A 27857-nucleotide genomic window follows, 5' to 3' on the forward strand; every position below is an offset into this window, starting at 1 on the left:
TTAATCTATTGATATTTCCGTTAGCAGCCTCCTTCTAGTATTGTGCCTTCCTATCGTTGGCTCAGGTGTAATCTGAATAAGTGAAAAAATTCCAGTTTCACTTTGTTCTGCAATGTTTCAACATGAGTACACACTGATCGGCATTGCCCAACTTGAGCATCCCTGGGTAACCCAGAAAGATCAACAGAGAAGAGTAGTGGGATGGAGCCGAAGATGTGCAGGAAGATATGTCATTACCAAGCCATACCCCTGGGTGTAGCAGTTCACTGAATAGGTTAACTGGTCCGGCTGCTTTGTGGCTGGTTGGCATGGCGACTGTTTCCCAGGGTATTTTTCTGTCCCCATTCTGCTATTCTCACAGGTCTCTTTGTAATTGTCGTCCAAGAGATGGCCAATGTAAGCAAAGCTTGTATTCAACAGTTGAGCTTGTGATATCACCGTCCTAACATGAAAGCTCTAAAGTATACCAATGGTTGTAAAATGGTTAGAAACTCTTTCTGAAAAGGTGTAGGATAATTAAATTTTTACAGCGGTAATATTATAACTCTCAATCCCTCTTTTATTACACTCCAATAAGTGAGTTGTTTCTGCATCGTCATCCTGAATGGAGTCTGGAAGGGAAGTCAGCACACAAAGTATCCAAGCAAAAGGGCCCTTCTCGTGTCTTTGATGAATGGGTCTATCTTAAGGCATTAGGTGCTCTATTTTTCATAGCGGGCCTTTGGGCCATGCTGAAGAAAGCCTAACTGTGTGCACCCGTGCACGGTGCCACAATCCTCAGAGATTGTGACAAATCCAGGCCTAGCGTATGGTGACGTTAGTGGTCGCCACCAGCATTGCCAAAAGGTCATACCTGTCAAATATTGTGTAGGGGACAGTCAGGGAAGGCATCACTACCATGGCATCTCCACTCTCCCACCCAAAAAAAACAGGTTTCTGAGATCCTTTATTTCCCCGAAATATCCTATAAATAGTTTCCTCAAAATATAAGATGAATTAATTACAAAAGCAGTTGTTGCTTGAGCCCTATTTTCAAATAGATACCATGTCCAACAAGGCTGCCTGTCTCTTGATGGTGAATTGTTATTGTATCATGTTTTTTTTTTTTTTAACCTAAACGGGAATCTGCTGAAAAGTGTTTACCCCTGTGACCCTGATCTATCCGAGTTTCTGTCTAATCTCTCGGTATGGCTTTTTCAAGAGAATAGATTTATTCGATAATATTTTTTCTCTCCCGACTGTCTAGCGTCAGACAATAGGAGCCCCTATTTATTGCACCGGCAGCCAAGAAGAGAGGAAACGTGTCTATTGTTATAGGTGGTGATAAAAGTTCGGACATTAGAAGCATACGGCGACTGACCACTGAAAAGTTAATGGCCACATCAGATGATGGAATTCCTCCTTTCAATGTAGGCTTTCATGTACATATTAATATGTGGGCACATTTATTCATTTAGTTTCATTCTTGTTTACTTCCTCTCATTCGCAATACAAATTGTGGATTCGATCTTCACTCACAAGCACCCGCACAAAGCCATTATGCTCCTGGCAAGGCTTACCAGAATTCTTCAAGGACCAAACTTGTCGTAATCGTGCTTCACCGCATCATTCAAATTTCATAAAACGATCGACGGCATTGGTTGAACATCATTAACATCATTGCCTGTTTACCTGAGCCTCCTTTTTGTCCTCAGTCACCCTGCATCTTATTCCTTCTCTTTTTATTTATTGCACAATTTTGGCAGCCTTTTCTCCAATTACTGATGGTGAACACGAAACGACTGTTCGCCGGTACCCCCGGTGTCATTATTTCTTTGAATGCAAGCCCTCCTCTTTCTCCGACTTTATGTTGTCATGTCTGCTCCTGTAGTGGAGCGACGTTGGTGCTGGGAATATTTTCAAGCAGTTCTTCTACTGCAAACTGTGTTTTTGCGAGGAAAAAAAATGATTCGATCCTTGTCAGTTGTCATTGGACCGATCTGAATTTGTACTCAACTGTGAGTAAATATAACATGCATAATATTTAGTACAGAAAATGAAATCATTTTTATTTAATTACATGAAAAATCTTAGAAGATAATTGTTGAAATCCTACAAATACTATGAACAATTTAGCACTAGTTTGATTGGTTAAAGCTACAAGATGTGTTTTTTTTTTTTTTTTTTTCCTGGTTTTGGGATTCTGGTCCTGTAGGAAAAAAGTACCATGAGTGGCTATTAAGCACAAATGCTAGTTAATAATTCAATTTATTTATCTTTTAATTGCAAAGCTCATTTACCAGGCACTACAATAACAGTGACTATTGATAGTTACGTCTGGAGAATGATATTAAGTGATGGTCTCTTAAAGAAGCAATCTTCTGAAGATGGAATTTGAGAGATTAAACCCTGGACCTTTGGCCATGATAAAAAAAAGTTGCATTGCAGTATCTTGTAAGATTTCAGTGCTGAATGAAAAGGGCAGAGGAAGGGCAAAAAGATATCTTCTAATAAATTTGAAGCCAGTACACATCCTCATTAAACCTCGGCTTAAGCATTGTTTTTCCCTGTACTTCATCGTGCCTCTCCAAACTTCCTGTGTGTAGTTATAGCTTTTAGATTTCATACCCAGGTTCCCAGAGCTAGAGGCGAGAGTTCATTAAGCCTTCACATTGCAATCAATGTAGCTCAGACCAAAGTGAAAACCTAAATGAGATCCTGTGTGACTTAACCTGCTTAGTTCTTCTTGTATTCATATCCCTGGATCCAAAGCGCTTGAAGGATGTTGGGGAGAGGTGAGGTGGCTCTGCTTTGACTTGAAATTCAGGAAACAATTGAACATTCTATTGCGTCAAAAGGTAAAAATATTTTGGTGTATCTTTCAGGATAGCAGTCATCTGTCAATGGAAAGTGCTGTTTCCTATTACTTGCAGTTAAGAATTGACTTGTAGCTTGAAGCTGCGGACGAACAATCCTATGTCAAATAAAGAAGCTGTTCATGTGGGGGATGTAAACATTCAAAATCTCCTGTCAGAATGGGGGAAAGTGAAAGATGATTGCAAAAAAAATCTACCATTTTTTTCATTGATGGGTTTCCAAAAACCGACACAGACTATTGTTTGCCCACAGCTTTGGCACCCCTCCCACCCTTGTAAGATTAAACGACTGGGAAGATGAATGCCTGAATCGACCAATTATAATGATGGCACACAAACTAAACTTTGAAGAAAGTAAAATCATTGCTGCTGGAAAAATGAAAAGGCAGTTCAAGTGTGAACATGCCTTTTTCTTATCTGCTGCACAAAAGATTCATACATGTTTTTTTTGCCATTCAACTGTCCGTCGTCAATCTTGACTTGGGACTTGAGGGCCGAGACTTGAGATTTAGTTTTGATTTGTAAAACTGTGACTTCCTTCCAGCACTGGATGATGCCTGTTTTTTTGCTGTCGGATGAGACCCACAGTAGCTGTGTTCTTGGGATCAAACAAACTTAAAGAAGCAACTAAAGTTAAACGTCATTCTTTGAGACGTTATAATATGAAAAATCATTCATCATATTTTTTTCATATACTGGCCCGATTGGGGATGTTGTATGTTTTATTGCCTTGCCTGTGGCGTTGTTTTACTTGCCACAGGCAATTGTCTCTTTCAGAGGAAGTTTGACAGAACAAAGAGAAAAGCCTTCATTGTCTTGGTACTTTGTTTTTTTTACGAATGGCAAACCCCTTTTTTATCCCTTCATTTTCTTTTTCTCTTTTTACTTAAACAAACACACGTAAATGTCTAGATAGGGCACAGGAAGCATAACGTTAAAATCCCTTCAGTCATATACATACTGTTGAGTTTAACCCAGATAATTCCGATATGTATTGAACAATTGGTAAAGCAATTTGGTAGCTCACCAGGGATTATATTTTCTCCTTTGTCTTTTTGTATAGATTTTGTTGACACAACAGTAGTGCTTGACATCCAAAGTGGAAAAACCACAATCATGTACTGAATTGTAGCAGACTTCAGAGACTCCACTATGTGTCATATTGTTGTGTCATTTTCACATTAAAATATTTCCTTTTCCTCATCTCTAGTCAGTCGGCCCAAGTATTTCATTTTGTCACACTGCTACAAATAAACACATTTCTCCGCAGGAAGTGCGCTCTCAATTTTATTTACACTTCTTCCCCCTGCACTCTCTTACTTGACAGTGAGTTGCTTCTATCTTTTATAGGGAGTCATTGAAATTCAGCAGTGAGAGTAAGTACTCCAGAAGTGCTTCCTCATACACCCCCTCATATGTATGTCCACAAAAACATCATAATGTGTTATAGTGGCTCTTCCATTGTCTCATGTTGGACATTCACTTCATAGTATTAGGCGCTAATGTCCCTTGTTTATTAAATGTCATATAGACACACCTATATTTTTTTTACTAACACATTTTTTTGTAGTATCTTATGAGAGCCTCACTACAAATATTACGAGCGCTCCACTGGTCTTTCATTGAATTTCTTGACTCAATCATGATGGAAAACAATGCGGCAGAACGAGATAAATCTAATCTTATATTATTTCTGTCAAAACTCGACACCAGCTCTACCCACAATGCATCAGTTGTCTCTGTGCTCATTAATTCCTTTCAGTCAACAGTCCCGGGTTACAGCCCCACACAGCCTTTACATTGTGTTATCTCCACAATATACACAAAATGCAATCATTTTTTTAATGTGCTTTCACACCTTGTCATATTCTTATAACATATCCTATATATACATTATAACATGCAGTAATAGAAACAAAGCAAAACAGTATACACACTTCAGGGCAAATATAAAACATGGGAAAAATGTACTTTAACTTTGACAAAATGTATCCTCTGGTGTGTAGTCTTAATCCATTGAAGTCACATCACTTGATCTAATCATTTTTAAAGTGTCCAATCAGCCTACCATGCATGTGTTTGGGATGTGGGAGGAAACCGGAGTACCCGGAGGAAACCCACACAGGTCTGGGGATAACATGGAAACTCCACACTGGTGGACGTGACCTGAATTTGAACCCACGGCCCCGGAGGTGTGAGGCCGGCACGCTAACCACTCGCTTCACCGGGCCGCCCTTGTCTATATGTATATATTTTTCAATTATTTTCTTTTGGTCTTGGCACTGGTCTAATATGTGTGAAAATCCGAAATAATATCATATTCAAAGCCTTTATGCTATAATTAACGTAAATTCCACTGGATTTAATACCTTGTTTAGTGTTCGGCAATGTCAATCATTATCTATGTTTTTCATACTATAAAACATATAATGGGATTCAACTTTACTAAAACATTTTTGAGTCAGCTTCAAATGGTGGTGCTGCTGCTGCATTGAAGGTCAACCACAAGCGGGATTAATGCCAGAGAAGCGTGCTGACAAGGTCTATTGGTATGGCCTCTCCTTGGCCTCCTCATCTGGGTCGCAGCCAGTCGGGTTGGACATGTTTGTTGTCCTTTTTTCTTGTGTGTGTCTTTTGCCAGAAGCTTGAACTGTCTCGTGTGGGTCAGGGGAAGTGGAATTGCGTACGGGAATTTCCCTTTGAGAGGGAACAGTTATTTAATCTATTTAAGATTTGACCTTGCAGCAGTGAATTATTCATAATCTTATGCGTTATTGCAAATCATCAAACGTCTCGACTATTTAGCATCACTCGTTTCTTTTATTAATGGTTTCAATGTGGCTGCAATACCATAAATAATCCCTACAAAGAAACTGAATATTCTCAAAGATACTTATGACTTTATGTTTGGATTTTAAAAATGATACTATGCTGTACAATTCATCATGTTTATCTAAGCTAATAATAGCAAGAGCTTTATATTAAAGTCTATGATTGTTTCGTTGACAAATTGTTACCGTGAAGTGGAGATGGTTCAAAAGTACAATTTTCATCAAAATAGAGCTTTCTATTTATAATGCCGTCTTTTACAAAGATAAATTGTCTTTTGTTTGGCTTTCAGGTTGTGGTTTTGTGTGCTGAAAGGATACAGTTAAATGAAATTGCTTCAAAGTAGCCTTTTTTAAGCTGCCAAGTAAATTGGGGACAAACACTTCGCGTCTCACATCAACAAAACATAAATTCAACATTCAGGTTTACACTTTGGAGATAGTAGGATTGGCATATAACAAATATAGAAGATGTATGCACCTGCCCATCTGGGATTGGTCTTTACGAGCAATAGCACTTTTCCTCTTGAAATAAATTGTGACAGACATATCTAATATCTTTGTGATTGTTGACACTTCTACAATCCCACAATAAACACATTAAAAAGGACAAACACTTGCTTATAAAGTCTTCCGGGCATTGTTTCATTGTTTTCAATTGAGTCCCCCCCTTCACACTCAGTTGGCTGGTGGTGTCATGTAACACTACCAACCTGATTTTTTTTCTAAATGTGGGTGACCTTAATTGCATTGGCATTATCAGTGGGCCTCCTTTAACACAGCAAAACACTGTCATTTATTTCAGTCTGCAAAACACTGAAGAAAAATGAAATAAGAACAAAGAAGTGCTGGTACATTTAGATAGACTACTGTCACCCGGGGTTCAAAAAACACCTCACTGTGGACATAGTCAGAAACTGTCTGCCAGATATGACAGGGTCTTGGAGGGAAGAAAAAAAACATGCAATGATTGGTGAAAGAAGGGCTTGGGTGCATGGTCTGTTGGGAAATCCCCCCACTGAGCTGGGAGCCATGTGCATTGGTGGCGAGATGAAATGTCTTATCTTCTGGTGGCAGGTCTCTGTCCTTTAAAGTAGGAAAGCTAGGGAAAAGTCATTGTCCAGCCAGCCACCATCTTTACTGATCCGTGTTCCCGCTGACCTTTTCTCACTGCTGCCACAAATGCCCAGCCAATTTAAGATGGGGCTAAATGTAAACATTGCTTTTATTTATTTAACATGGACAGGCTAAGGCTACAATAATGGGAGGGAGCAATAGCTAAAATGGGATTATTGTAAGTATTAGAAATAGACTTTGTTAATAATTTTATCATGATTTTATCCTATGTGTCACACTCAATGGCATCTTGCCATAAATGAGATCTCCAACCGAGTGAGTCAGATCCTGCAATTGGAAGGTGGCAAATGAAATGAGAGCATTCTCATCCCCATTAAAGGATGCTCAATGGGATTAAACACCTTAAAATACTCTGTTGTTCTATTCATTTATTTTATTTGGATGGATGAGTCAATACATGTTTTTGTACTGTGCATGAACCTGGAAATCCACCAGTATACTCGACTCAAATATGGATATGGAGTGGAGTGGCTACATAAGGGCAAGCATCATTGTCAGTTTTTAATATTCTTGTTGTGAACACAGGGAATACTCCAATTATATACTATGCACATAAAGCAGTTAAAGTTTTGTGCTTTACACCTTGCAGGTATCATTTAAAATAAACAAGTCACCTCGCCCCCACTCACATTCACAATTCTAAAATCCTCGCATCGGATTCAAGACCATAACATTTCATTACTGAATAATAACTAAACGCATTGTGAGTAAATCACTGTTGTCGACAAATGGTGCAAGTGCATATTTTTCAAAGCGAGAAAATGTTAAGAATAGAAGAGGCAAAAAACCCGCTGTAGCAGCTTCCAGACGAGACACATTGTCACCATCTGTTTTTTTTTCCCCCCAGCAAGCTGACAGAGATGCTGAATAATGCATCGATCAGTCTGCCCAAATGTGCCGAGCACTGGGCACCGAGTGCGTCGCCAGCTTGTTATGGCCTCATTACAGGTGAAGATGACATGTTGAGGTGCAGTCCCTTTGGCGTTGTCTCTCTGCCCTGCCCTCCAGAGATAGCACTGCTCTCTGTCACGCCCTGTGCCATACACAAGGGAGACCTTTATGTGGGAGGATAGAATGTGCCTCAATCTTGCCCTAACCCAGCAAAATGAAATTGACAGGCTCCCTAAAGTAATTGCCCCCCCCCACACTATTTTCTTTGGCAGGAAATACTGTTATCGACAAATAGGGGATTCAATAAGCGACAGGAGATGAGGCGCTCGGCTCTGGTCAAAAGGCAGGGCGAGATTGTGTATGTGCCCATTAGTTTAGAACTCAGACTCTCATAATGCTTTGTATATTGGTCCACATTGCATACTCTATTTGTGAGCCTCCATCTGACGGATCTCACGTTATCTTTCTCTCATAGGTGTCTTTTGTTTAAAGCTGTGGCTGACCGTTTTTCGTGAGCCTTCAGGGCACAACTCGCTTTCTCCCAGTGGCTAGCATCCTTCCTCTACGGTTGTATTTCTGCCGCCCGAGTGTCAGTGCTGATGTGGTCCCAGGACTCTTTTGTGGGACAGGGTCATGGTTTACTGTCTGTAGTTTGTTTCTGGAGGTCAGGGAGACCGTGTGGTGAAGCAGATGAAAATATAGGTACTGAAAAAGTGATGGGAATTGTTTCCTTTTCAGTATCTTACGTCTTACTGCAAAAGTAGGCATATAATTCAATTGGGTGTTGAGGCAATATTTACACATTTTCTCTTTATGGCTGTAGTAAAAAAGAAAAGCATATTATTCTTAGCCTATTTAATGAAGAGCTCAGCTGCCCTATATTGGATTTTTTGCAGGTCGAAAGTTAGCCTTTTTTTGTTTATTTATTTTTTGCTTGGAGTGTTTTAAAGTTAATTTGGTTAAACTGGACACGAAGGTGCCATCATGTAGTTTTGTAGAATTTGCTGCATCACAGAAGAAGAATTGCTTTTTAGGGCCAAATTGCGCTTTGGTATTAACTGAGAGAAACAGTAAAGACAACACATTATTGAACACCATACTTTTTGTGATGGAAACACACCTTCACACCAACTAATCTTTGATATGATATAAAAAAAGAAAAACAATCTAATCAAAAATGATCAATACCTGTTGCACACATGTATTATTAGTATTGCTAGTATGATTCATCTTGCTTCAGTTAAAGCATTTTTGCTTTATCACTCGATAATAAAGAAACATCAAAACAAATAATGATAAAATAGCTGTCTTATTCATGTGGTAGTCGGCTACCTGTCATCTTTAATTATTTTGAGGCAGCCAACGATAATTGCACTACACTTAATTAATTTTCTATAATTTTACATTCTGTGGATAAAGTGCCTTGGACAACCATGGTCATTCCATTAACTATTACATTTTTATTTGATTTATTTTCTTTAGTGTTTCTGTCCCGCTTTGTACCTATCAAGTCTGCCTCAATTCTTGAATTTAGTTTTTGTTTCTGAATAATATTCCTTACATTATTATTTTTTATTAAAACATTGTGTGCATTTCTTTGTGGTATTCCTGCTATAAATATTTTTGAGCCATTTATTTTTTTTTTTTTAACAAATAAAAGAAATGGAGAGTCCCAAGGTGGAAAATAAGTGCTCTGACCTTTCCTTGCAGGGAGCTACCCTGCTGCACGTTTAGGTTCCTTTTTATTGATTTGGACCCCATAATGACTGCACCTACTTTTTCTTCCTCTGCTTGGGTGACAACCAAGCCAGAAAACCTATTTGTCAGATAGTGCACCAGATATTTGGGGCTGTCTCTGACACTGAGTTAATTTACTGTGAATAGATGATGAAGTTGTCTTTTAAGGGCTGTATTTGACACATTGTATTCTGATCACATGCGGTGAGTTACGGATATTGGCAGTAAGATTGTGTTTGTAGTTTTGGAAACAAAACAAATCAAAGAGCTGCAGGGATATATCTTAAGCCCAAATAAATGAGCTATATCACCACTTGTAAGTGCCGATTAGCACAGTTGCCTTTGTGGGGCAGTTTGGGGTTCAACAGAGTGCACATGATTTGCAAAGCAGACTTGTTCCAAGCATATCTAATGGGATTGTTTCTTTGTCTATGATACCTTGACTCAACTGCCTCCTTCCTGAATGTTACTTAAAATAGTCACTTAGTAGTGAAAACATTTTATTCGTGCAGCTTGTCTGAAGAAGTATTGTTCAAAATTTCATTCTGAAAAACGAGGATGTGTGTAGTAGTGTTTAAGATTAATAAATGCCGGGTAGCATTGTGTTTGATTTGAGTTGTATGGTTTGTTTTAAAGCATCATCATGTGTATTTTTTTGTTTTGCTTCTAGGGAGGACTGAGGAACAGCAAGCATGAATCTACTCTCTCATCCCAGGAATTTGTTCATGAGCTTCGTTCTGGAATCACAGAAGAAAAGCTTCTCAATTGCCTAGAGTCACTACGGGTTTCTCTCACAAGTAACCCTGTCAGGTTAGTCCATCATGCATGCTAATAATGTTTTGTCCCATTATTTGCAATGATTCTGGACAACCCTTATAACTAAATATATCGAATGGGTCTCATGCTCAAAATTCCCAACCTTACTTTCAATATATACCATTCTACTGTGATAACCTAATTAACCCCAACAAATGTCGGCAGCACAGTGAAGTGAAAACTCCAAGGCCTCTTGGAGTATTTAAGTTATTGTTCCCACTCGGAGAGGCTGGCTGCTGCTGAGTTGATACACTATATGTAAGAGTGAACTTTTCCTCTGGGTGTTTTCTAATGACCCGTGAGCGTGTAAGGGCATTGTGCTTATAAAGGGCTCACCTCTTGTGGATAGCTCGGGCTGCGGAGTTCTTGAGGGACTCTGAAAGATTGGTTCTGATAAGACTATCCCCACAGTGTATTTGGTACTTGATACAACTATTTGAGATAGTGACAATTAAATTGATATATATATATATATATATATATATATATATATATATATATATATATATATATATATATATATATATATATATATATATATATATATATATTTACACATTTACATTTATACATTTACATATATAAATATACACAAAGACTCAGTATGGCTGCCAGAAAAATGCCGTAGCAGTCGGCACGCCTGCCTCAGAGTCATTAGGCGTGAATCTTGGCAGTCCCTGTATGGATTTTTTTTATGTTCTCCATGTGTTCGCGTGGGTTTTCTGAATACTCAGTCTTCCTCCCACATTCCAAAATCAACCGCAATATAGGTTAATCATGGTAGAGTCTGAATTGTACATAGATGCAAATGTTTTTAGTTTTTTGGGGGTTGTACACATACATCGCTGCTCCTAACATATAAGTGGAAACCTGCTTCTTGAACATACTATTATAGATTTGAATAAGGCGGTCAGTCTTTTTATCGTAATATTTTAGTGACTGATTGTTCTATTGATTATTTTGTCAGATTTTTTAATATGAAGTGTCCAACTATCCACATCATAATATTTCGTCTAGTAGTACACTGTAATCGAGTGCATTTCATTCTAAGATAAAACTTAGTAACATTCAAACAATTTCAAATTAATGCTGTCCACATGCAAACCTATTTCTTTAATCCTGGTTGAAATGAGGTCAGTTGAAAAGTATTGACTAATCACATGGCGTCCAAATTTTGAGTCAAGTGCGAATTGGAGACATTTTAAGGCTTTGGAATTTCAAAGTATAACTGGGTTTTAACATGGTTAAAAACTTTTTCTTTTTTTCTTTTGGACAGCTTACTGCGACTTTTTCTTCTTGTTCCTTTGTGTTTGGGCAGCCTGCTAATTTGCTCCCACAGGCTTGTGTTTGTCTAATAGTTTAACTGGTGAGGCTGCACACCTGCTTAGTCGTGCAGGTGGCCGTGAGGCCATTTTGCTGAGGGCTTTATCTCGCAGGCTGTCCTGCACAGGTGTATGGCATGTGGAAAACACACAGCCTCCCACAGATGAAATCGCCTGGAGCGTCAGCTACCCACTGTTTTTAGTTTCTTCTCTTCTGCTGCCATGTTTGTCACTTGGTTTTCTCTTGACAATTAGCAAGCCTGTTATTCCATTCTCCCTTTTCATTTACCATAGCCAATGTGATACTTGCTCTAAGTTCACATCAGACTACCTTTTTGTCTAATTGCACTAATTGCAAGGTACCCGTTGGCTGAAGATGACTGGAAAAGCGTGGCAAACAAACACGCTCGTTAAAAATGAAAAATTATGTTTTGAAAAAAAAGAAACTTTAACCTCAATAATATGTATTACAGCTGGTTTCCACACCAAAGCATTAGCAAGCGTCTTCTTTCCTACCCTAACTATGTGAATTATTTAATGAAACCTGTTTGAATGTGAGAAAAAAATCTTGACATAATCTGGATTGTTACAGTCTTGCTACATTAATCTAGTATTAATTGTTTAAACAATGATTAAATCAGAATCAAATGAACAGAGTGGGAATGTTGTGTCTGTGATTTGGAGATCAGGGTAAAATGACTAATTTTACACCTTTTTTCTACTACTTATCTAATACTAAAAGTGCCGCAGCATTGTCTCTATGGATTTACTGTTACTCCAACCATATTCTTAGTCACGATATAATATAGCAATGTTTGACATGCTAAATTGCTAAAGCAGACAGTGATGGTGCTTGGTTTCAAGCTACATCTCACAGTGCCATTTGCTGTTAAAACCCTCTGGAACCTAACAAGTCCGTATTCCCGAAAAAGGACAATTGAAGGACTTGAATTGTAACATAATACAAAATAAATAGAAGCTTCCCATATGAAGACTCCACTCCTACTTCTGATAAAACCACACTTAATAGGAAATATGGATCCATTAAATGAATCTAACCAAACTACTGGCGCTTATTGTTTGTTCCTTTGACACACTATTATGTATAATATATGTATATTTATATTCCATTGTAACTTTCAGATTTGTGTGGGAGTGCGAGTGTTACAGCCTGTGCTAATTTAGTCACAAACCAAAATAATACCTTCACTTAACCAATCGCCTCTGGGAAGATCTCCCTCTTAATCGCAGGGATCTCGGGACTTGGCCAGTCAATACAAACGGCTTAAATACTACAGCCGTTAGTATTCAGAATGTATGTCAAAAATATGGGATAAACTATTGACTCGTACTTCTTTACATCGGGAAATTGCGCCACAAATTCTGTCTTTATCCACTGTCCGTGGTCCTGAAACAAGCAATACTAATGGCATCATCTAGGTGTGACCACGCAGCCGACTTCCCCCACCTCTACCACTACAAGTACTCCCCCCGCTTGCCTCCTTGTACAAACAGGCTCATCTGCACTGAATCATTTACCGTCTCCTGATATTTTGCGGTTTATAGGCAATTACCTCTCACAACCCAGTATCGATTACATAGTTTTCTTTCTTGCATTGCTCAATTTTGGACACATGAACATGGTGGCTCTCAAGGCATGGCTGGATACAAACAGCTAGGTGATGGGAAGTCTAGTGAAGATGGATGCATGATCATTTGCTCCTAAATGGGTTTAGTTTAAACTCAAACTTTATTCAGTGTCAGAGAGACCACGGCTCGGTTTTGAGGCTGGGGTTGTGCGGGGAATTAAAACCCACTTCACAAATCCATTTATCAAAGTGTGTTGAACCCATGACATGAGATTGAATGACTGCTTGTCTTTAGGGTTGAACCATTATTGTATGTTTGATCCACTCTGCCTATTAAAATGGCATAAATTGTGCCAATAATATTGAGTTGATCTTTTCTGGTGTTATTTTCTCTGCAGTTGGGTTAATAACTTTGGTCATGAGGGTCTTGGTCTTCTTCTGGATGCCCTGGAGAAGCTTTTGGATAAGAAACAGTGAGTATACTCCTTTGAAATGTATCATATTTGTTGACAAGAATACTTCTAATAGTTTCTCTGTTTTCTTTCCCAGGCAGGAAAACATTGATAAACGGAATCAGCATAAACTTATACAATGCTTGAAGGCATTCATGAACAACAAGGTTTGTATGTTTCAGATTAGTGAAACTTCCTAAACATGTTTCACAGCCATTTGAAACTATTTTATATAATTTCTGTAATAGGGCTGGTCTTATATTATGGGGACCCTTCATATAAGTATCCACTTGTCCATTTACTAGCTCCATAGGGTTGACCAAAGTAGGATCTTACATTAAACAGAGTGTCTGTGAACTGGCAGGCTGGCCGCTGTATGAATAATGATCTCGGATTAAGAGGAATTTTACAGCCATCCTTGTGCTTTCCGTACAATATTGTGTGCTTCTTTTTTTAGGTAGTCTATAATTATGCTAAATATCAGTTGAAAAAAAGTAAATCAAACAAAAAGGTGGGCTTCCATTTCAACCACAATACTATTGAAATATATATTTTATTCGGTGGCCTGAATTTCTTTGGAGGACGGGGCTGTGTCTGAGATAAGGGGTTATTATAGAAAAGCTAATTTTACCATTTTTTTTTTTCCCCGAAGCTCTCGTATCAATTAATTATCCATTTTGGCAAGGCATTGCTCATTTCTCATGTAGAGACACACATTTCAAGGCTCGCTGACCAATTGACATGCCTGTTCCTAATTCCCACCGGTGGTCACTCGACCCTTAAGTGTTGAAAGGATTAAAAAGGTTAAAGAAAAGAGTGTGTCCCGAGAGTTCGCTCATTAATTGAGTCCATTTATCACCCACCATATTTTTTCCTAATGATGAAGTTTATGTAGGTTATTCTATTACTTCTTTTATCCAAGTAGAAATTGTGCCCTAAATGAATTATAAATACTATTGTTCACATCCGTACATCAAGATTGACTAGTCCCTGTCATAATTTAGTAATTTCAAAATGTACTAGGTCTCGTTTGTACAAATTTAATGATTTAGAATTAACATTGACAGACCAGTCCACATTTTTTGAATGAAATTATATGTCTATAGTATGTTAAAATGGCTTGTTATAACTATATGTAGTAATATACCTTCAGTGACGTGAGACAAGTTGTGCAGACCGAAAGTTGTTCTAACTTTTGCATGATGCTGTACTTCAGGATTTTGTCCAGTTCTAGTTGACATCTTTGAAAGCTCGACTTAAATTGCACCACTGGAAATTTCTCACCCCCCTTATCCACCTCGTTGTTTTCACTCTCTTGACAGTATGGGCTGCAAAGGATCCTGGGAGATGAGCGCAGTCTGTTGTTACTGGCACGATCTGTCGACCCCAAACAGACGGGGATGATGACCGAGACTGTCAAGATCCTGTCGGCTTTCTGTATCATTGGTGAAGAAAACATGTAAGACCTGATGGCTCGTCCCATCTCACTTGATCATTAATGAATTATTTCCCAAGATCATGTGACGTGGAACTTAGAAGTCAACGCCTCAGAATATTTTCTAGGTCAATGGTGCCTCCATGAAAGGGTTATATAACCTAATGAGACTCCTAGGAAACTCACATCCAAATAAAATATCTACTTTAACAAGCTTTTTCTTCTAGAAACAACACTCTGTAGTCTGACATTGCCATGAACTTTTACGTTTATACTACGCCATGCTGTTCATGGAAGAGAACAGGTTTTCTTTAGATTGGGCTCTTCTCTATTTGCATATTATGTCCTCTAAAATTATATCATGGCTCACAAGAGTGAATCAACTCCAAAAATAACAAAGGGAAGAATTTATTTTGCCTGATTTCAAAACAAGAAAGCATATCGTTGTGCCGTCAGTTAACCTACACATTTGTAACTTCACCATCTGGTTCTTTAAAGACATACATACACAACATTTTCAAAACGTTTAACCTTTAAGAAAACAATATACTATTCTCTCCTTCTTATTAGTGTGGCATTTAAATATATTAAGACTTTAGACCTTCAGATAAAAATGAAATGAATGTTTTTGCACAGCTTATGCCTGTCTACAAACAAAAAAAAAAACAATACAATTCATAAACAAATGATCAAATACAATCATAATGTTTCTGGGAAACCTCTTCCAAAATTTACTATGGCCCAATGGACCAATTCATTTTTTTTTTGGGGGGGGGGGGGGGGGTTGTTTCTCTGAGCAGAATCCTGAGCAAATGCCATTAAGAGCTGTTTTTCATCCATGTTTGTTTACACTGTAAGTTGTTGCTTTCCCAAGGGTTTGCTGTTGCTTTTAGTTGGTTTAATACAGTCATGTAGTCAGTGATCTCTCAGTCATTAAATGTGCTGAAACCAGCTGTGTAATGTTCAAGATTTTGTTCTAAATTGGAAATGATAATGAAAGTTGTTTGGTGCACCCCCGCTTGACACGTTAGTGTAAAACATGCTTCTGTCAGTACTGCCACAGCAGCAGAAGGTTTCAAAATCATTATATTTGACAAACAAATATGAAAAAGATGCGGTCCATCTTTGCTATGTTTACATGCTCTTGAGTGTTCCTGCAGCAATAAATTGGAAGCGGGATTTGGGATAAACAGCAAAATATCTGCCAATGCCTCCCAAGGTCTCCCACAGAGTTCCAAATTCTTGTAGAAAACTGGGGATGCTTTTTGTTCACCCAACTGTCTTGTAGACACTGGTAGGCTGTCTCACCATCTAAGGGAGGCGGCTGCTTCATTTTGGACAAATGATGCAGTAGGCTTCCTTCTCTTTGTTTATCTTGTCGTGTGTCTCTGACATACCATGCCTTTTAAATGGCGTTTAGAATAACTTTTTGTATTATACTCACAGTATTTTGGATGTTGCAAGATTGGTTTAGAAAAGGACATAACAGTGTTAAGGTGTTGCATGTAATTAAAAAAAAGGGATTCCACTTAAATGGAGAGTCTTTGACATTAAAGTTGTCAGCAAATGTTTGCTTTATTGAGATGATCAAAGTGCTTTTTTTTGACAGCCTTTTCCTGGTCATATGTTTTCTTCCAGCCTGGATAAGATTCTGGCAGCCATGACAATTGCAGCAGAGCGGAATAATAAAGAGAGATTTGCCCCAATTGTGGAAGGACTGGAGAATCATGAGGCTCAGCAACTTCAGGTTCGCATTCCCATAAATACTGTATACTAAGGCCATACAACAGCTGCCTAATACACTTTCCCATCTGCAGTATTTCAAACTAAATTAACTCCAGTTACAAACAGTCATCTTGTCCAATCCTAGCTCCAAAAAGGACAACATTTTCACAAAGATGCCAAAGCAAAACAGCCTTGGTGCAATGCTAACCAGAAAATACATTTTGTGAGGATCTACAAACAAGATAAACTTTCACAATATTTTACAGAATATGTCATAATTGTAATCATTATTTAAAACTGCATATACATGGTTAGACACAAAAATATAAGACTTGATGTAATTCTGACAAAATTAGAATCCCTTGCTCTTTATGAACATTCATTTTTGAATGTTCCTTTTTTTAAGTATGTGAAATAATTGGCACGTTATGAGTATAGCACAGCGTACTCTCTCCATTATATGATTTTTCTGACATTTAAATGGCTGCAGGAACCTTGCACCATATTGATTCAGCAAATCAAGTTTGATTTTGTCATTAGGACACTGTTAAGGGGACGAATGAAAATGACAGCAGTGATGTCTTCAGTCCACTTGTCTAGCTAGCACACGATGCCTTGAGCACATGATGAGATAGATATGATTGCTGGGTAATATTAAAGATGATGCCGAGGGCTTCATCGGCAATGCTTCTTTAATTAGGACCACATACTTCCTTGAGCCTTCCTTCCTTTTATATTCTATGGCACACCCCATTTTTTAAATTCCTTTCTCCTTCTTCTTCCTTACTTTATGAGTTTCTCTCACATCTTACGACTATTTCCGTTATTTTCCACTTTGTTCCTCACTCAAGGTCTCAGAGGACCTTTGTTTGAAACCATAACAAAAGATAGAACTCCTGTCATGTGTGTTACAAGTGTACACAAACAGAAGTAAAGAGGATGAACAGCACTAAAAAAACAACAAGAAAATAACAGACCCACTCAATATATATTTCTTTATTTCCAAAGTGGGTAATTAATTATGGAATGACTCCATTTTAAAATGGAAATTGCACAGTTGGAGAGATGTAATAGCAAATTGCTGACACCGCTACAAATGCAAAACTCTGAATTTCGGGTCATTTTCCACCATCATTTTTAATCTTATTAATATTATTTTAATTAATCATTGGTTTCAGTTTTGAGCCTCACTTTTGTCATATTCAATTTCAAGCAAATTCTACCAATTACACTTTTAAAATATACACAAAAAAACATTAAATCAAGGTATCTTTATCTCCCTTTTAGTCCCAAATCTCCAAATTAGATATGTTATTGCTGTTGTCGTCTTTTGGATATCTTTAACAATGACTGTTAAAAAAACAACAACATTTATTGTATTTCAAATTGGGGTTGTAGATACTCATTGTTTGGTGCATATATCCTAAATCACTAGAAACTAGGTCCATATGCAGATCTGTTTAATTGCAGTGATATAAAAGTACTTGTCATCTACATATATATTTCTCATCAAAAGTAGTTTTACTCTCAAACCATTTAAACTTTACTGTACTACTTATGGGCAATGGATATTTGAGCCTGGATCTGTATGCCAGAGCAAGAAACAGAATATTTTATGAGCTCGCTTTCTTCGCTCACATGAACTCTGTGATGGTTTTATGGTTGAGGCTTTTTTATGTACGCATTCTCTGGTGTATTGGAGTAAGTGTAAAATTCCTGCACGCAAAGAGTAAGTAGTTTATTTGATCTTATTTATGGTGGTGCATTTTGCTGCAATCTGTATCCAAATGGGCTCATCCAAAAGGAATCTATTGCTTTCATTTGCATTCATGCATGTCACCTGGGTGAAAAAATACAGTGTTTCATATATTTAAACAAGATAAATGTGAATTTATGTAACTATTTCTAAAGGCTGCAATGTACTGGCTGTCCAAATAGTTGACCAATGGTGATCAAATGCACATCTTCTTCTTCTACTACTACTAATTAGCTGGACTGACCTTTAATGGTGATATATGGTACAGCTGCGTGCTCACAACAGCCACAACAAACATTTCCTGCAGAGCTAACACAGCATCTATAAAGCTAAAGTTAATGGGTCTACTACAAGAATTAAAGATCCAAAGCTGGTAAATACTTCCATTTTGCTATAAACAATTATGTGAGGATTAAATCTTTGGAGTGTATTTTTTTCATGGTTAGCATTTAATAATATGGTATGCCACATAAGGGATATTTTTTTTTCCTTCTGAAGTGTTAAAGTAAAAGTTACACAGCAAAGTGGACTGAGGTTGTTTGAAACGTATCATTTTCTTTTAAAATGCCAATTTCTGACATTGACTGGCAGATTATGGCATTTAGATGGCCCATCTCATCAGCTAAGTGTATGCATTAGTTTGGACTATTTAACAGCATATCTAAGTCAATGGTTCAGGTCAAGGTTTTCCAAAGAATGCTTTCAGCATCCATGGGAATTCTTCAGCCAACTATTGATTGGCTGTCTAAGGAAAACTGTCTTATCCGTGGTATTTTCCCTTAAAACACCTTACTGCTCATTAGAATTGATCAGTGAATTCCAAGTAACCCCTGCATACCAATACACACACTTTCTCTCCCAATAAATCCATTAATAATGCACATCCAAGCTGGAGACTTTTCACCTTTCCATCTTCTCCTCGTTTCACTCTCCATCCACTCTAGGTTTTGTTTTTCTCACCGGCATTGATCATATTAAGAGAGCAGAAACACAACACAACAAATGTGGAACACTAATCTTACACCGTGACAATCGCTAGAAGAAACTCATGTTCTTTGTTTTGTTGAAATCTGGTTTTTGTGTACCCCCCAGGTTGCTTGCATGCAACTCATCAATGCGCTGGTTACCTCCCCGGATGACCTGGACTTCCGAATACACCTGCGAAATGAGTTCTTAAGATGTGGCCTCAAAAAGATACTGCCTGTGAGTTTTCAAAATGCCACGTTTGCAGCTTTGCTATAGATGTTTTTTTTTTACTTTATAATTCAAGATGGAGTTTTTGATTTGTAAGGAATCCTCATGATTTTTCATGACTGCAGCACATCTGCTAGATGGATTAGTTTAGTTGCAGACTAACAATGCATCAGTAAACTTTTGCTTGTTTACTCCTCAATAATTTAGTTCCAATTCCATTTATATCATGCTGCTCTGCTTTAGTCCATGTTGTCATTTGCAGAATATAACATTTAAAAAATAGCACAGAGCTTGACGTAAAAGTTGGAAAAGTTAACTTTCGTGCGAATATCAAAGTTATATCATGCTTTTATCTAATACACCATTTCAGTGGCCAAATATATACAGTATCAGTTTTCCACTGTGCCATCATTACATAACAACAACATGAATTTAGAAAAAAAAACAGTACATTGGTTATATACAGTAATGAGTTGATTTAAAAAAAATCATATGTTTCAAGTAATGGCTCAAAAGTATAAGATAAAAAGGGCATTGCTTATTCACTATATCTCCTTAAGCCATCAAGCCCTCGCCCTGTGAACCAGCTCGGCTTCAGACAGATGGGCTTTAAAAATATGATGCCGGCTGGTGTACACCTGCAGAAATTAGGATACATTTGGCACTGTGTCTTGTTTTCAGCTCAGTCGCTGACATTTCAAACGAGAACTCCCACAATCCACTTTGAATGGAACAGGTGTTAAAGATTTTGCAGTATTCACTTGGTCAAAGGGTCGGTTATCTTACGCATGGCCATTTTCACAATCTGAAGGTTTTTTTTTTTTTCCGCATACTGTACATTTTTCAAACCTGCCATTTCTTAACGTTACCTATACATATGTTTCTCAATCTTTGCACATTTTCAAAACATCATCAAACATATTATATGGATTTAGGGGAAAAACTGTCAAAATTCACATGCATGTTATTTAAAATTCAAATTTCCAATGTTGAATTGCAGTAAGATATTTGAAATCAAAGATAATTACACAGCCATCTTTCATAAAATGGCTTAATTATGTAATCTGATGAATCTGTTTGAAAACATGAACATAAGGTTTTGTTAAGTCTCTTCAGCATTTTATGAAAAAAAAAAACTAATGTGATGGTCATGGACATGCATTTACTAGTTCACCTGACTCATTTTAGGAGCTGAAAGAGACAGAGGAGCTAGATATTCAGCTCAAGGTTTTCAATGAGAATAAAGAAGAGGACTCAATTGAACTCTCTCATCGCTTGGATGACATCCGGGCCGAGATGGAATATCCTTTTTTTTTATCCTCCCAAACTGTCTTTTTGTCCCTGTGTGTGAATTACCTGAATGGCCGTTAATGTTAATGTGGCAGCAAGCGATGACTCAACGTGATGACATTGATTGACTGAATTTCCTCTGTGATTGCTTCATTAGACAGGGATTTGAGGCTCTAACAATATTAATCTCCCTCTTTGCAGCTGGGTAGGGTGGGCTATTGCTCCTCACTATCTACCCCCTCACATTCTTTTTTAAATTCTTTATGTTTGTTTTATTCTTATGGGTGACTCATGATTCTTCCTGACAGCTAGTCTCAAATCATAGACACACGGTCCAAATTTAAAGTTCATCCCAGGCATTAAACTGGTTTAATGTATTTACAATGGTGGTCAAGAGCAAGCACTTAGTTGCACTATTGCAAGATTTTAAAACACTAAATTATGTAGCTCTGTATTTACACATTTTAAGCAGGAAAGGCAGATTATAGTAGCAGTGAAAAGGTTATACTTCTGTAATTCTAGCAGTAGTTTAATCTCATAGCTACAATTGCACCCAAAATGGCTTTGCAATATCATTTAGTTCAGCTAAGCAGGGAGAATTTTGAAAACACCCTTTCCAGTGTTCTAAGATTTTCCACTCAATATTATTAAGGTTTCTTCTGTTCTATTGCCCTCCTACATTCCTGCACAGGTATCTACCAGGAAGTTAATAAGAAGGCAATAATTCAATCTAGGCGCAGAAACTTTTTGCCCAAAACCCTTTAATAATTCACTAATCTTCTCTGGGGCTATGTATGAATGAGTGGCACTGGGAGGCGTCATTCCAGACACCTGACATTGTTATGCAGATGTCCACAGCCTTTTTTTCTCTCCTTGAAGCAAATCCCACACTTGTCCTGCTGACACAAAGCACCGCGGTGAGTGACACTTTGTGTTGACACACTCAGGTGAAACGTGTGTGTGTGTGTGTGTGTGTGTCTGTGTGTTAAAAAAAAAAAGGGCGGCAGCTCTTGGATTAATGATGTGCTTGAACGGGTTCACAAATGAGATGGCCCAATGTTTGTTTCCCAGGACAATGTAGTGTATTGATCGCAGAGCTTCAGGGTATCATTCTAAATGCCTCGCCAGCCCCTTTTGCCTACACAATAAAACCAGCCCGGCGGTTCTTCTTACCTGAGCATGCCTCTTGTTTTTCCATGAATATTGACCCGCACAAACCTCACTCGTCCCTGCCTGACTCTGGTGCCGGTGCCAGGAGGTGACTGTGAAACATTCATAAATATTAATCAGCTGCGGAATGGTGATTGATTGACCCTACCACTGACTGGCCTACATCCCACTGCCACTAATGTTTATTCATGATTTGGCGGTAGAGAAGAGGGGTCATTGAATGGATTGGCATTCTACGTTGTGTCTATGTCTGCAGCTTAGTGATAGATAGAGCTGCTTGGATTCTTTCCAAGTCTTGCGCTCCTTCTTGTGTCCTCTCTAATGTTGCACTAGTGAGGCCATAATTGAATTTCACAGGGCTGCTAATTCTCCCTAGTGTCATGCTCTGATAATACAAGGTAGGGAGCATATACATTACTTGAGAGAATTCTCTATTCCCGAGATTGATTAAAAAAATATTAATCAAAGACACATTGGAAAATACATTGGAAAAAATGGGTCATTTAAATGAGCCAACACAACTCGTGTAACTTGTATATAATACTTACTGTATGGACATCAAGTGAAAGGTTGGATAACGTAGAGGACAGTTTTTATGGGCTGTAGTGATGCCAAAAGAACTGAATAAGCCAAGGCACTACCACCTATTACCATTAAGGAGCAATACAGGGCCATACTACCCCCTAAAAAGGCTTTGGCACACTTTTCTTTGTGGTTCTTTGGCTTCTAAAAGGTTCCCCTTTGTCGAGTATTCCTTATATTTAGGTTAAAGAGAGTGAACAAGCATAATATGGGGTCTTTAAACTTTCAACAATAGTCATATTACATGGCCCGGAGCAGTTGTTACATCATAAAATGTCTCTTTTTTTTCCTCTTCCAAAGCCATTTTCCTACTCTTAAAACAGATGTGCGAATATTATGTGCCACTACATTTACTGTCAGGTCATTTCATCACTTTGTTCCTTGTAAATATTTTAGTTACGGTGGAGGATTTCCATCATGTTGTCAGTGTGCACATTTATAACTTGATTGAAAAGCTGATTGTACTTTTTTCACCCCCACAAAATAGAATGACACCCCGTAGGCATAAACAACTACTTTACATAGGCTTCACATCATATTCAACATTACTGTTTAACTTGTTAAACCCTATTATAAGTTTGATAAGAACAAATTAAATCTTTACAGCCCTTTTACATCTACTTAGTAACCTTGTCAATGGGTCAATATGCAAAAGTCCCATACAGAAAGTGATTGAGACATGACTGATCTGTTTAAGCTTTCCGAGCCAACACTGCTCCCTCCAGGGGTGAGCCGACAGAAGACACATAATCAATACCTTTTGCAAATTTTATAACCTGAGTTTTGTATATTTTCTTTTCTTGGCTGAAGAGTGTCACTTTCAATGACAAAAGCAACTCTTAGCATAATTGTTGTTCTGCAAAGGTTTCGCTTCTCCTTCCGTCATTTTCGCCTTAAATGTTGAATGCCTTTTTTTTTTGTCTAATTAATTGTTTCTACTTTGAAAACAGAGTGACAGGTAAACCAGAGGGAGTTGTTTTATTCTGTTTTCTATACTTCCATCTCTCCTTTATGTTCGCTGTTATCAGGCTTTTCGGGTCTCTGGAGAGAACTGATAAGAGGAATCACATCTGTGTTTGCTTTCACTCCATGATGCCTGTCAGGAAGCGGAGGTGTGAAGACAAAACGGGAATGCTTCAAACTGCTTCCATTTACTCCGCTGCTGAGCGTTTGAATGGTGTTTAAAACACGGTGTTATAAATATATTAATTGAGCTCATTGTACTCCTTGGTTTGTTTCCCTTAACTTTGCCCCCTCTACTGATTTGAATGAGGTGTATCATCTCTTATCCAACATGGTGAAAGACACAGGCTCAGAGTCCTACTTCCTGTCCATCCTTCAGCACCTGCTGCTCATCAGGAACGACTACTACATCCGGTAAGTTGCCTGATTTGGCGCCAAAACCTAAAACCTCAACAGACACTCTTACATCAACATTATTCTTATGACTCAACCCAATAAAGACATTTGTGTGACCTATGTCAAGATACAGACAATTTTTCATACTTCCTAATTTGATGTCCACCAAAGTAATACAGCAGCCTCATTTCCTCACTTCATTTTTCAATGACCCCTGTTGATATTCTATGGACGTAAATCTTCCTTTGAATAGACTCTTTGCTGCAATAAATTGCCTACTTCACTGTCCACTTCAGTGCCATTATGTAAATGGCTCTTCTCAAAGCGACACCTGTCATTTTGACGTGCCTTGCTCAAATATTCTACCTCTTCAAATAGTGACCTTCACACTCGTGGACACCACACATTAATGAATAGACAGTGTTGGCGCAAATTCAGGTAAACACATTTTAAAAATTGACAACTGATTTTTTTAGGTAACTCTGCCTTGATATCACATTTTAATGGTGGAACTGCCTTGTCCCAATTACTAGATAGCAGCAACTAAAATACAATAAAAAACAAAACAAAACCTTTGTACTCAAATAGGCCCTTTTTATGACCTGCTAAGATATTGGATCATCTGAAATAGTGGATTTCACTCAAAAATACTTCACATCTTAGTCAATTGCCTTCTTCTCTCTCTGCTAAAATTTAAGAAAAAACAACTTCTTTTTTCGCGACAAAAAAACCCTAATAAATTCCATGCTGCTCAAAATTGCCTAGTTTATTGCCCAATTTAATAAGTAAAACTGCTTGGTGATAGACACCTGCTTATTCCCTACTCAAATAGATGACCTACATAAAGATCACATTTTTTTTCACCCACTTATTTTTAATAAACATCATCATTGACGTAATTATCACACATCAATACATCTCACAGAAACACATGCAATTGCAAACTATTGCATTCTGTTACAGTGATCTTTATGAGTTTTAGTTTCACACATTCTCCACCTTCAGAAGTTCCCACTTTCTCTAGTGCAATTAAAAAAAAAAAAAATTGGTTTTATATTGCCACATGTTGCCAGTGCCGAACATGTAAAACCTAGTTATGGATACTAAAAAAGAAGTGCAAGGAAGGGTGTGTTGCAAAATGAAAATTTTAAATGCCGCTAAAACGTTTGAAGAGAAAACGTGTCAATCATCGGGCCCAATCGAGTGACATTGATGAATTCACTGCTGCGTCAGGCCTTTTTCGCAGACAGCAGACTTATAAAAAGAATGTCGGGGTGTGAGCAGATGATGAGAGGAGGGAGATGAATTTATCATAGACAAGTTGCTCTATAAATAATGCATCGCTCATCTATGAGAAGGAAGCGAGGAAAATGGATTCATATTAAAAAGCTACAGCCACTATTACCTTGCCGTTAGTGGCCGTATACCTTTCCCCAAGCAAGCAATAAGTCATTTGCAACAGTGATCTCTGAAAGAAATAATATGCTATAGCAAAGCTGTCATTTGGGTCTTGGTTTAGTTGGCTGAATGTTATATATTTTTTTTAAGTCAGAATATCATATTCAAATTCATTTTGATCTTACTCTCTACTTTTGATTCTTATTTTCATCCTTGCATTGAATAAATGTCTACTGGAATGCTTACAACAGCACTTTTTTTCCCTACACTTTATAGTCGACAGTAAATGTCGGGCCTTACAGGTGCCATATTGGTTTTGCTGTAGGATAAGCATGTTTTGGTTTTAATGGTCTATTGTAGAGGTCTCCAGGGCCGCTGTCGGTCCTGGTTTTTGTTCCAACTGATTCAGCACAAACAGTTTAACCAATGTGGTGTCTAGTAAAACAAGCAACACCTGTTTACAATCAACAAATTACACCAGATTTGTGAAAAAAAGTGTCATTTTTTTTGGTTGGAATGAAATTCTGCAGTCACTGTGGAATACATTGAAACTCACTAATAGTCCCTTGTGATAAACAGTGGTGCAATCTACTGTAGGTTTTTATTGTTCTCATTTATTTTATTATAGTTGTAACATTAAACATATTAATTGGGGTCAGGATGTCATTTAGACTTCATTATGTGAGCCAGTGCAGCAAGTTAGTAACTATGTGACAGATTGATTCTTAACTGAGGTATTGTATATGTGTTTGGCGACACTGTCTAAATTGGGCCAAAAGCATTGAAGTGTCGCGTCGACTGTCATTGATGTGAGCTGTTGCGCTTCCCTTGCGGCCTTGGTTTATTTTTGATAATTAATCTCACAGAGCAAGCCTAATGAATGGGAGCACATCAAACCCGCCCTGTAAATATAGAGCAGATGTTCTCTTTTGGAGCCCGACGATATGGGGATTATAGTGGATATGTGGAGCATTGCTGGATCAAGTGGCTGGGATGGCGCACGGAAGGCAATTGGAAGAAGTGAAGGTGCCAGAGTCAAAATAAAGAAATAAAGAAATAAAGGAGGTGGGCAATGATGCAGTGGGACTTATATATACACGCTTTCTTGGAACCCGCCGCTGCCCACCGGACGGGGGGCCTGACAGTTCTGGGTCACTCGCGCCGCTGCTGCGTCCGCTCGACGGTGGCAGAGGATGGAGGACGGCTGGAAAATAGGGCGACATATTGAGATAATACTGTGCAGTACATGGGTGACAGTCGTAAGCCGAGCGGCACCGCACTTAAGCCAAGCTAGGCGACGCTGGCAAGCTTCATCCAATCACGAGTGGGCGAAGCTGCCAGCTCAAGCATTAATGTCAGACATTCCATTGCCTCTTTCATTTTGTATTTTCTTTTTTAGAAGATCACCTTTCTGTTTATTTTCTTTTCTCGTGGCTTTGGCTCAGACTGTTGTGCTCTCGCATGTATAATCACCCAAGTTAATTCTGCCTGTCTGTCTCACTATTGTATTCACTTTCAATTCTTTATCAGGAAACTTTTAGCATGAGGTACTTCAAAATGGACTCCCGGGTCAAAGTCGAGCTTAGAAAATCATTATTTCTCAGTTAGGATCTCGTCTTAAATGGCAATCTATTTGCTAAATGTCACAAGCAATTAAAGTTGATAGTCTCGCCACCAAAAAGGTCACGTTTGCTGGCCCGTTCCTGCGTACGGACTCAAATACGCAGCTGGATAGCCGTACTAACCACCATCTAGCTGACATGTTTTCTCGGTCATTGTGCTTTCAATTACACACGTTACACTGATTAGATTTACATATCTTTTTTAATGGTTGTTCTAATTGGCAAAGATGATTGCAAATTACGGGAAAGGGCTGACTGTCACCTTGAAATGGTCACACAAACACACCCTCAACCTCAGCGCACCCATTATCTACTCATTTCATGACGGGAGTGAAGCAAGTGATCAAATTTAACAAGCCACTTTTTTTTTCTCTGCCTTTTTTTCCTCAACTTGGCATTTTGTGACCTCTAAATCGGATGGGGGACACATTCCTGCTCAATTAGTCTTGTCGATGTGGTGTCTATCATACATTGCTTATGATTGTTCTTCTTTATGCTCAGGCCTCAGTACTACAAGGTGATTGAAGAATGCATCTCCCAGGTGGTCCTCCATCGAAACGGGATGGACCCCGACTTTGGCTATAGTCGACGATTAGATGTGGACTTGACCCATCTTATTGGTATTTTTTCCTCTTCATTAATGGACCTTGCATGTTTTCCATTTTTAGAGAGCATTTATTTAGCATTATTAAGCTGGAG

General features: G+C 38.2%; 1 protein-coding gene and 1 long non-coding RNA gene across 2 annotated transcripts in view; one reads left to right on the forward strand and one right to left on the reverse strand.

Annotated features, from left to right (window-relative positions):
• Window positions 1-27857, forward strand: part of diaph2 (diaphanous-related formin 2) — a 191244-nt gene that overhangs the window by 45364 nt on the left and 118023 nt on the right. The window contains exons 8-16 of the mRNA XM_077732903.1: window positions 10119-10258; window positions 13574-13648; window positions 13725-13794; window positions 14950-15086; window positions 16701-16809; window positions 19636-19746; window positions 20926-21038; window positions 24040-24156; window positions 27660-27778. Of these exons, the coding sequence (XP_077589029.1) occupies window positions 10119-10258; window positions 13574-13648; window positions 13725-13794; window positions 14950-15086; window positions 16701-16809; window positions 19636-19746; window positions 20926-21038; window positions 24040-24156; window positions 27660-27778 (991 nt within the window). The remainder of the gene's footprint in view (window positions 1-10118; window positions 10259-13573; window positions 13649-13724; window positions 13795-14949; window positions 15087-16700; window positions 16810-19635; window positions 19747-20925; window positions 21039-24039; window positions 24157-27659; window positions 27779-27857) is intronic.
• Window positions 21317-22986, reverse strand: LOC144207429 (uncharacterized). The gene is made up of 3 exons (XR_013328654.1): window positions 22746-22986; window positions 22201-22289; window positions 21317-21923 (listed from the first exon to the last, which is right to left on the reverse strand). It is a non-coding gene; the product is annotated as an uncharacterized LOC144207429 (long non-coding RNA).

The sequence above is a fragment of the Stigmatopora nigra genome, chromosome 14 (assembly GCF_051989575.1).
Source record: "Stigmatopora nigra isolate UIUO_SnigA chromosome 14, RoL_Snig_1.1, whole genome shotgun sequence".
Classification (NCBI taxonomy): Eukaryota; Metazoa; Chordata; class Actinopteri; order Syngnathiformes; family Syngnathidae; genus Stigmatopora; species Stigmatopora nigra.